Source organism: Gigantopelta aegis, chromosome 2 (genome assembly GCF_016097555.1).
Source record: "Gigantopelta aegis isolate Gae_Host chromosome 2, Gae_host_genome, whole genome shotgun sequence".
NCBI classification, from domain to species: domain Eukaryota; kingdom Metazoa; phylum Mollusca; class Gastropoda; order Neomphalida; family Peltospiridae; genus Gigantopelta; species Gigantopelta aegis.
Window position 1 is genome coordinate 26,567,763 of NC_054700.1, and position 11,603 is coordinate 26,579,365.

The following is an 11,603-nucleotide window of genomic DNA, read 5'->3' on the forward strand; positions in this document are numbered from 1 at the left end:
CATACTGAATCAAATGCTTTGCTAAAATCTATAAATGTACAAAATAACGCACGCAACACATTTTAATTACGGTTATATGGCGTCAGTCTTAAACTAAATAGGTTCGCGGGTTCTGGGCTCGTATTCATAAACATTGTTAATTTAACCATGCTTAAAGGGACAGACCTAGTTTTTAAACACTACAGCATATTTTTCACTATTGAGCCGTTTATGATCACTGAAATCAAACATTACTTATATTTTATTCTTTAGATAATCCATTTCTGTAGAATTGAAGTGTTTCTGGTCATCCTGGTGTTTCTAATACCAAAAAATACATTTTTCATATTTTTTAAAAAACGCACGTGCGTCTGAGAAATAGCGGTTTATTGATTAGCGTTCTAGTCTATTTTTAAGGATATTTCCCGTTTTAACGTCACAGACTCTTCTTTCGCACTGTTGTAACTTTATCCAAATGAGTTACAGGTTCGTAAATTAAATAAACATGGTGTCTATTTTTTTTTACGGATTAAAACTAGGGTCAGCGCCTTTAAAATCAAAGTATAATACTAATATAGTCATCATACTTAAACTGATATTTATACAATGTGGTAAATCTCATACGTCTCTTACTTTGCTACATAAATCAAAGTATAATACTAATATAGTCATCATACTTAAACTGATATTTATACAATGTCGTAAATCTCACACGTCTCTTACTATGCTACATAAATCAAAGTATAATACTAATATAGTCATCATACTTAAACTGATATTTACACAATGTGGTAAATCTCATACGTCTCTTACTATGCTACATAAATCAAAGTATAATACTAATATAGTCATCATACTTAAACTGATATTTATACAATGTCGTAAATCTCATACGTCTCTTACTTTGCTACATAAATCAAAGTATAATACTAATATAGTCATCATACTTAAACTGATATTTATACAATGTCGTAAATCTCACACGTCTCTTACTTTGCTACATAAATCAAAGTATAATACTAATATAGTCATCATACTTAAACTGATATTTACACAATGTGGTAAATCTCATACGTCTCTTACTTTGCTACATAAATCAAAGTATAATACTAATATAGTCATCATACTTAAACTGATATTTATAAGATGTCGTAAATCTCACACGTCTCTTACTATGCTACATAAATCAAAGTATAATACTAATATAGTCATCATACTTCAACTGATATTTATACAATGTCGTAAATCTCATACGTCTCTTACTATGCTACATAAATCAAAGTATAATACTAATATAGTCATCATACTTAAACTGATATTTATACAATGTCGTAAATCTCACACGTCTCTTACTATGCTACATAAATCAAAGTATAATACTAATATAGTCATCATACTTAAACTGATATTTATAAGATGTCGTAAATCTCATACATATCTTGCTATGCTACATAAATCAAAGTATAATACTAATATAGTCATCATACTTAAATTGATATTTATACAATGTCGTAAATCTCATACGTCTCTTACTATGCTACATAAATCTAAATATGCCTAAAGCTTCTAACATGTTGTTGCTCAGGTCCCGAGTCGCATTTCGCTCTGTGTCAACTCCTTGGAGAGGGACACATTCAGAGATTCATATGGTAATCCCGATTGTCTTGCCGTGAAGGGGTACAGCCGCATATCCCGTCTTGGCACTAGCATCTAGATGCAGTTTTCATCCTGCAGTTAGTGCCATTGGTAAGGAGTAGTTGTATCTGTGGCTTGCGTTAATGAATTATTATCCTAAACCACAGGATTCTAGCAAAAGAAGTTGAAAGACAGGAGGATCTGGCAGATATTACAGAAATGAGATGGGATGAAAGGAGATACAAGAAATGGGAGAGTGGGATTTAAAAAAAAAAAAAAAAAAAAAAAAAAATAATAATAATAATAAAAAAAAAAAAAATAATAATAATAATAAAAAAAAAAAAAAAAAAAATAAAAAAAAATAATAATAATATTTTTTTTTTTTTAAACTAAATAAAAGAAGAAAACCAAGACAAGATACCTGACTTAATCGGTGAACGAGTTGTGAGTCTGTGTGTACGAGGTGGACGAGATGCTCCAGTATAAATTTCGTGTTCTCGGTTTTGCCAGAGCCCGAGTCCCCGGTGACGACGACGCACTGGTGCTGTGTGTGCTGCAGGGAGCGGTGCACGTGGTCGGCCACCCAGAACACGTGCGGGGGCCGCGCGCTGCGCACACTGAGCCCGGTGTACTCGTCATGGTTCTGTTGAAAACAAACACGTCAGACTAGAGTTTGATCATCCCACATGATACCAAGGGTGGAAAGGTTTTGTTTCAAGTTTTGATTTGTTTAACGACACCACTAGAGCACACCGAGTCTGGTGTACTTGTCATGGTGCTCTTGAAAACAAACACGTCAGACTATAGTTTGATCATCTCACGATACCGAGGGTGGAAAAGTCTTGTTTCAAGTTTTGATTTGTTTAACGACACCACTAGAGCACACTGAGTCTGGTGTACTCGTCATGGTGCTCTTGAAAACAAACACGTCAGACTATAGTTTAATCATCTCACGATACCGAGGATGGAAGAGTCTTGTTTCAAGTCTTGTTTTGCTTTACGACATCACTAGAGCACTTTGGATGTAAACATTCTGGTAATTCTGACGTATAGTCTTAGAGATGAAATCAGCTACATTTTTCCACTAGTAGCAAGGGATCTTTTATATGCACCATTTCGCAGACGGGATATCACATACCACGGCCTTCGATATACCATTCGGCAGAAGACAATTTGTGAGGCCTTAAAGGATTTATTTATCCTCTGCGCCAGTGCGTTAATATTTATGTATGTAATAGTCAACCTCGATATAGATATTCATACATCAATACATACATAAACATATATATTATGCTTGTATTTCATTTCAACTCATTTTCGTGCTTATTTCCAATTGAGGTTCAAGCACGCTGTCCTGGGCACATATTTCAGCTATTTGTGCTGTCTGTCTAGGACAGTGGGTTAGTTGTTAGTAAAAGAGAAGAGCTTGTAGTGGACTTACATCTACCCATTGAGTCGTTAAAACTCGCTCTGGGTGGGAGCCGGTACCGGGCTGCGAACCCTGTACCTACCAGCCTGCTTGTATCAGTTGTATTGCATAGTGTTAACATTATCGGCGCTATGATTTGATTTGGTCCAAAGAACACCAACAAGAGAATGAACTACACCCACCTGCTTGGAGTACAACGGCAGCTGTTCACACGGGTTTACCGCAATCAGTGAGTCGCCGACGTATCCCTGCAACAATGTTAAACATTACTGGTCGATATAATATTAGTTGTATCAAATACCAGTTGTATCAGTATCAAATACTAGTTGTATCAAATACCAGTTGTATCAGTATCAAATACCAGTTGTATCAGTATCAAATATTAGTTGCATCAAATACCAGTTGTATCAGTATCAAATACTAGTTGTATCAAATACCAGTTGTATCAGTATCAACTACCAATGTATCAGTATCAAATAATAGTTGTATCAAATACCAGTTGTATCAGTATCAAATAACAGTGGTATCAAATACCAGTTGTATCAGTATCAAATACCATTGGTATCAAATACCAGTTGTATCAGTATCAAATATTAGTTGTATCAAGTACCAGTTGTATCAGTATCAAATACTAGTTGTATCAAATACTAGTTGTATCAGTATCAAATACCAGTTGTATCAGTATCGAATACTAGTTGTATCAAGTACCAGTTGTATCAGTATCAAATACCAGTGATATCAAATACCAGTTGTATCAGTATCAAATACCAGTTGTATCAGTATCAAATACCAGTGATATCAAATACCAGTTGTATCAGTATCAAATACCAGTTGTATCAGTATCAAATACCATTGGTATCAAATACCAGTTGTATCAGTATCAAATACCAGTTGTATCAAATATCAGTTGTATCGGTATCAAATACCAGTTGTATCAGTATCGAATACCAATTGTATCAACTACCAGTTGTATCAGTATCAAATACCAGATGTATCAAATATCAGTTGTATCAGTATCGAATACCAATTGTATCAAATACCATTTGTATCAGTATCAAATACCAGTTGTATCAGTATCAAATACCAGTTGTATCAGTATCAAATACCAGTTGTATCAAATACCAGTTGTATCAGTATCAAATATCAGTTGTATCAAATACCAGTTGTAAGAACACTTCAATTAAATATGTTTTAGATATTACTTCTTGTATATAATTCAGATTAAACATGTTAGTGGAATCATGTGATTATAATTCAATATGGCATACTCTCACCCAACATTACAGCTAGTGTTCCACACAGATTTAACAGGAAATATGAGGAAATGTTCCTTGCAGTTATGGAAAAAAGTTAAAGTTAAATTTTGTTTTGTATAACGACACTACTAGAGCACATTGATTTATTAATCATCGGCTATTGGATGTCAAACATTTTGTAATTCTGACATACAGTGTTAGAAAGAAACCCCGTTACACGTTTCTATTGGTAGCAAGGGGTCTTTTATATGCACCATCCCAAAGACAAGATAGCACATACCACGGCCTTTGATATACCAGTCGTGGTGCACTGGCCGGAACGATAAATTGTCCAATGGTCCGACTGACGAGGATCAATCTTAGATCGACCGCGTTGAGGCGAGCACTTTACCACTGGGCTATGTAAGAATTACAGGTTGATCATACTGTTAATCTTATCACAGAATTGAGATTCAGACTTACAGGTTGATCATACTGTTTATCTTATCACAGAACTGAGATTCAGAAGAATTACAGGTTGATCATACTGTTTATCTTATCACAGAACTGAGATTCAGAATTACAGGTTGATCATACTGTTTATCTTATCACAGAACTGAGATTCAGAATTACAGGTTGATCATATTGTTTGTCTTATCACAGAACTGAGATTCAGAATTACAGGTTGATCATACTGTTTATCTTATCACAGAACTGAGATTCAGAATTACAGGTTGATCATACTGTTTGTCTTATCACAGAACTGAGATTCAGAAAAATTACAGGTTGATCATATTGTTTATCTGATCACAGAATTGGGATTCAGAAGAATTTACGTTTTTCTTTATTTTCAGTATATAATTTTTTCATAAGAAATTCACTAGAATACTCTTTTACCCTACTGTTGCACATCAGAAAACCATTCCTTCGATTACCCCCCTAGTATTTACCACTAGCTATTTGAAAAGAAGAGGGGCAAAACAACTAACAACAACATATTGGGAGTTTTATCACAGTTGACGATAATTTAATAATGTGCTGGGGTGTCGACGTTAAACAAACATACTACAATGCTGTATTACTATTTTGACCTCGTCACATTGTTCCAAATTTCTGTTAATGTGTAAAAATATATCTTGTGTGGCCTATTGAATTCGATCGTTCAGTAGATTTGAATTCTGTATACTCATATCTGTGTTCCCATCGAGTCCGTCGATAGACTTAATTTACTGAAAAACTATTGTATACAAACAATACAGCCTATTGTATATGTGCCAGTCATCATTTGACTCACTGTTACGCTGTGAGCAGTGAACATTACAACTTAGATCACAGTGAAACTGAATACTTATTTCTTTCCACATGCGCACGGAAATAACGACTTGTAAATGTTATATAGTAACACCGTGCAACCAGATAGTTCAGAAAACCCGCCACATTTTAAGTCACCGCTTCAAAATGCCAGACAGAAACGTTATTTAAGTCTCGCCTTATGTGCACAATAATAAAATGCTGTTTAAAATACAATATATAAGCCAATCCTTACAGTAATTATGAGACTATCAGTTATCATAATGCATGGGCGTCAATCCGGCTTTAAAAATGTGTGTGTGGGGGGGGGGGGGGGGGGGGGGGGGGCGTGTTAGTATTTGTGTGTGCGTGCGTTCGTGATAAAGGAATGTCAATGAAAATCATAAAGCTACACATTAGTGGTTAATTTTTTGTTATGTTTGTTTTTGTTTGTTTTTTGTTGTTGCTGTTGTTGTTTTTGTTGTTGGTGATGGTGTTGTTTTTGCTGGTGGTGGTGGTGTTTTTGCTAAACGAAAAAGTGTGTGTGTGTGGGGGGGGGGGGGGGGGGAATACTATATAGATTGTCCCCCGGCGTTGAAAAGTGAGGGGGGCGCGTCCCCCCACCCCCTGTCCCCCACCGATCGACGCCCATGACATAATATCAAACATATTATATACATGTATATGCTAAAACAGGACTTCTATGATTTTTTCAAAATCTACTAGCCATGGGAACAGTTATAATCAGATATGTTACCTAAAGATGGAGATAGAAATTAAAAATACTAACATTGGGGGGTTGGGGTGGGGGCAGTATATTCATATTTACAAAATAGACTTAATTGCAACATTTGGCTCTTTTTTTTTTCACTAGCCGTCGGGCATGGTAATAGTAGTTATTTACTAGCTCAACATTGAATATCACTGATGGGAGTGTAGTTATTGTGCATTCTGTTTATTCAGAATAAAACGTTTATATCGAAAAGTTTGTTTTTATAAAGTTTGCTTTTGTTTAACGGCACAACTAGAGCACATTGGTGTATTAATCATCGGCTATTGGATGTAAAAATTTTGGTAATTCTGACACATAGTCATCAAAAGAAACCCGCTACATTTTCTTAATGCACCAAGGGATCTTTTATATGCACTTTCCCACAGACAGGAAAGCACATATCACGACCTTTGACCAGTTGTGGTGCACTGGTTGGAATGAAAAACGATCCGATCAGTTGAATGGATCCACCGAGCGAGCACTCGACCGACTGAGCTAAATCCCGCCATATGGAAGAAATAACAGAACTATTAAAGGGACATTCCCGAGTTTGCTGCATTGTAAGATGTTTCTCTTAAAGGGACATTCCTGAGTTTGCTGCATTGTAAGATGTTTCTCTTAAAGGGACATTCCTGAGTTTGCTGCATTGTAAGATGTTTCCGACTAATAAAATATGTCTACGATTAAACTTACATATTAAATATATTTTCTGGTTTAGAATCTCAGTGTTTGTATATTCAATGTGTTTCTGGTCGTCTTGATATTTGTAAGAAGCCCAAACTGGATTTCGTCTTCAGATAATTTCGTACGTACGAAAAAATTATATTTTTGGAAATAAAATGAAATTTAACCTAGTACAAATATTAGAACGATCAGAAACACGTTTAATATACAGCCACTAATATTTTATGCAGAAAAATATATTTGATATGTAATTACAATCGTTAAAAAGTCTTTGTTAGTCGATAACATCTTAAAAAGTGCAGCAAACTCAGGAATGTCCCTTTAAGACATTGTAGAGTAAGCCTTAATGGTATATAGGTATTTTAAAAATGTATTCAGTTTAGTTTCTCAGATCGTTTAAGTGGGATGCGATTTATTCTTCTCAGTAGAAGAAATACATTTTGGTTTGGGCTAATTCCAGCCAGTGAGCCACGACTGGAATATCAAAAACCATGGTATGTGTTAATCTGTCAGTGTAAAGGTGCAGTTAAAAAGACTCCGAGGGCGGGACGAAGCATAGCAGTAAAGCGCTTGCTTGATGCCCGATCAATCTGAGATCGATCCCCGTCGGTTGGCAAATTTGGCTATTTCTAGTTCCAGCCAGTGCACCACGACTGGTATATTAAAGGCCATGATATGTGCTATCCTGTCTGTAGACGGTGCATATACCTGTACCTCGGTTACTATGGGAAACAATTTAGCGGGTTTCTGTATTAGACTATATGTCAAAGTTACCAAATGTTTGACATCCAATAACCGATGATTAATAAATTTTAGTGGTGTCGTTAAACAACAAAACAAAAACGTTACAAAGACTCATTGATATTAAGAGTAGTCACATGATGGCAGTGGGTTTAATCTTCAACTACACATGTAGAATATTGTGTCTGTTTAAACCCAAAAGGTTCAAGCACGCTCAACATGTGCCCCGGCTTCAGCGGCTGTGATTTCATCTTTTTTATGACTGACACTATTTATTATTTCAAATCATTTTTTTTAATTGTGAAAGCGACTCACATGTATTTTGTGATTTACACGATTTATTTACAATAATATATAAAAGTTTCTTAAAATACAATGTAAAAGTTGTGATTATGAATTACAGCATCTATTATTTACAATAATTGTATGAAAGCTATTTAAAACATAAAGTAAACGATGCGAAAACTAGTTACATTGTGACTTTCACAATCTGTTTTACAGAAGCTATTTAAACCAATGTATCAGCAGTAAGAAGAACTTACATAGATAATCTTTTCTGCGTAACGATTCCTTAACCACTGTAGCAGTTGTTCTTCATCCAAAAATTCCAAGTTTGACGTGTCGCCGACGTCGAGAAATGAATCCGGTCGGTCGTCCTGCATTCCGTCTGTATGTGTCTGTCTGTCTGTGTGTTAGGTTACTCCCAGTCGTCCTCGCTGGTTTCGCGATGTTCACAATGTCCAGCAACACCCAATACTCGCAATCTGTTCGCTGTACAAACACAATATCTTAGCACTAACAGGAACAAGGAGGTTGTCGCATAATTCTGTGTATATAATATGTATGTCTGTACATTCAGTTACACGAAACGGATCGCATCACTGTTCCGTGGGCACACTGAACAATCTGCGGCGGGATAGGCGTGTTCGAAACCCTAGTGGTATATGGACACGTTAAACCAGTTACTAAGCTAAGCTAAGCGGGACGTAGATCAGTGGTAAAGGAAGGAACTGTTTCATTTAACCACGCACTCAACACATTTTATTTATGGTTATATGGCGTCAGACATATGGTTAAGGACCACACAGATAAAGAGAGAGGAAACCCGCTGTCGCCACTTCATGTAGCCCAGTGGTAAAGTGCTCTGCTCTATGCGCGATCGGTCTGGGATCTATCCCTGTCCCACTGGCGGGCTATTTTTTTTAGCTATATTAAAGGCCGTGGTATGTGCTATCCTGTCTGAAGGATGATACATATAAAAGAACCACTATATGTCAAAGTTACCAAATACCAAATGGCATCCAATAGCCGATGATTAATAAATCAATGTGCTCTACTGGCGTCGTTAAACAACAACAAAAAAACCTTTTAATCTAATCTGAAAGAACGCTCACATGGATTGAGGGGGGGGGGGGGGGGGAGCAGTTAAGTGTTCGCCTGAGGTGCTTGCGTCGCAGGATCGAACCACCTCGGTAGATCCGTTCAACTGATTGGGTTGTTGCCAACAGCGGGTTTCCTCTCTACTATTTAGATAGTATCTAAATAATATGCTTGAAGCTCTAGTGGCATATAAACATGTAAATAATTTACCCGAATCAAATAACCATAGACTAAACTTGATTAAAACGATTACGTTAAACTACCATTTATTTCATTTCCTATTTTTATTAAACCATGCCCCAAGCATAAGAAGTGCAAAATAAATAAATAAATAAATAAATAAATAAATAAAATAAAAATCACGACAGACAGACAGACAGAAAATACATAAATAAATAAATAAATAAATAAATAAATACAGACACACACAGAGAGGCAGACTAATAATAATAATAATAAGTATTAATAAATATACGCATTATTAAATATACGCATTAATTAAATAAATAAATAAATAAACAAAACAACCAAATAAATAAATAAATACGTATTAATAAATATACGCATTAATTAAATAAATAAATAAATAAATAAACAAAACAACCAAATAAATAAATAAATAAATAAATAAATTAATAAATTGATAAATTAAATAAATAAATAAATAAATAAATAAATAAAAATAAAGAATAAAGAAATTAATTTAAGCAAGTAAGTAATTGATTAAAGATTATACTTAGTAATCTTCTATGTAAGACTGTATATTAATCTGACTTGCGCTAAGGTGTGTTTCTTCAGAAGTGGGATCTTGGCAATGTAGCAAGGTGTTCCACGCACACATATAATAACCGGACATATCCCTGAATACGGGTATGCTTTAAGCGTAGTTATTGGCTTGCGTCACGATATTCTACCCAGTTTAGTCACGAGTTGAACACATGTTCTAATACAGACCTAATTGTAAAAGAAGGATGTGACTTGTATAATAGCCAAAAATAACATAAATATATATTTTAGTAGACAATTACCAAAGCAACACATAACTAAACTATTTTATTGTACTACTACTTCACCATCTCTTCTCTCTCTCTCTCTCTCTCTCTCTCTCTCTCTCTCTCTCTCTCTCTCTCTCTCTCTCTCTCTCTCTCTCTCTCTCTCTCTCTCTCTCTCTCTCTCTCTCTCTCTCTCTCTCTCTCTCTCTCTCTCTCTCTCTCTCTCTCTCTCTCTCAAAAGCATTACAATATGTTTCATTTAAACCCCAAAATAAGACGTTAAGTACAACATGTGTCTTTTGATGTACAAAGTTGTTTTATTTAACGACACCACTAGAGTACATTGACTAATACTAGTAGTTAACCTTCGGCTACTGGATGTTAGCGTGGTAGCGTGTTTTCAAATCCCAACCATGACTCCTCTATTACTGTTAGAAACGCTCGAGCTGGATACTCCTTTATGGAACAATACCCAAAACCTTTCGTTTTCGTTTACGGGTATTATTGCATATAGCGAGACTGGCTTTTCCCATCAATATTTTGTTTAAGTGCGTGTTTGTTTGGGGGTTTGGGTGGGGTTTTTTGTGTGTTAATATAAATGTTAGTACATAATCTTTATGCTTTGTCTGGTGTGTGTGTGTGCGTGTGCGTGTGCGTGTGTGGATGTGCCTCTCTGTGAGTGAGTGTGTGTGCGTGTGTGCGTGTGTATGTATGTATGTATGTGTATATGTATGTGTGTGTCTTTATGATTGTGTATGTGTGTATGTTGGATCTACTGCTAAAGTATGTCACCGTGTGTATTATTTATGCTTATATTACTCTCAGTGTATAGCACAAATCTTGGCCTTTGATGAACCAGTTATGGATCACTGGTCGGTGCAAGTGGTCTACACCTACCCATTGAGCCTTGCGGAGCACTCACTCGGGGTTTGGAGTCGGTATCTGGATTAAAAATCACATGCCTCGACTGGGATCCGAACCCAGCACCTACCAGGTCAACAGACTGGTAGGTGCTGGGTTCGGATCCCAGTCGAGGCATGGGATTAAACCTGTTAAAGAATAAACGTGGATTCGAAAATTGGAAACGAAAGATTCAAAATGGAAACCTATTTTATTTGCTTGTTTTCCTCAATTTCGTAATATTTCTGTATTTGGTAACGACTTCCCCTCAAAATGTTTCAAAAATGTAAATAACCTGTTTTCGAAGGATTGTATTCAGGCTTTTTACGACTTCTCGACAGCAATAAAAGTAAATCATGCAAATCTATTGACAATTTCTTATCTGAACCAATTTTTTATAATTCCAAAATAAAAATTGATAGAACAACTTTTTGACAAAAGAAATGCCTTGAGAAAGGCATTTCTCAGATTTGCAATCTCGTTAATGAGCGAGGAGATTGTTTTACTTTAAATGAATTTAATGGTATATACGAGTTAGATGTTTCTTTTCTAGAATACCATGGCGT

At 35.6% G+C, this 11,603-nt stretch overlaps 1 protein-coding gene across 1 annotated transcript in view; it reads right to left on the bottom strand.

The window, feature by feature from the left end:
- Positions 1 to 8,427, bottom strand: part of LOC121387901 — a 62,426-nt gene extending 53,999 nt beyond the window's left edge. The window contains exons 1-3 of the mRNA XM_041519129.1: positions 8,308 to 8,427; positions 3,226 to 3,291; positions 2,036 to 2,257 (exon numbers count right to left, since the gene is read on the bottom strand). Of these exons, the coding sequence (XP_041375063.1) occupies positions 2,036 to 2,257; positions 3,226 to 3,291; positions 8,308 to 8,427 (408 nt within the window). The remainder of the gene's footprint in view (positions 1 to 2,035; positions 2,258 to 3,225; positions 3,292 to 8,307) is intronic.
- Positions 8,428 to 11,603: the final 3,176 nt, after the last annotated feature.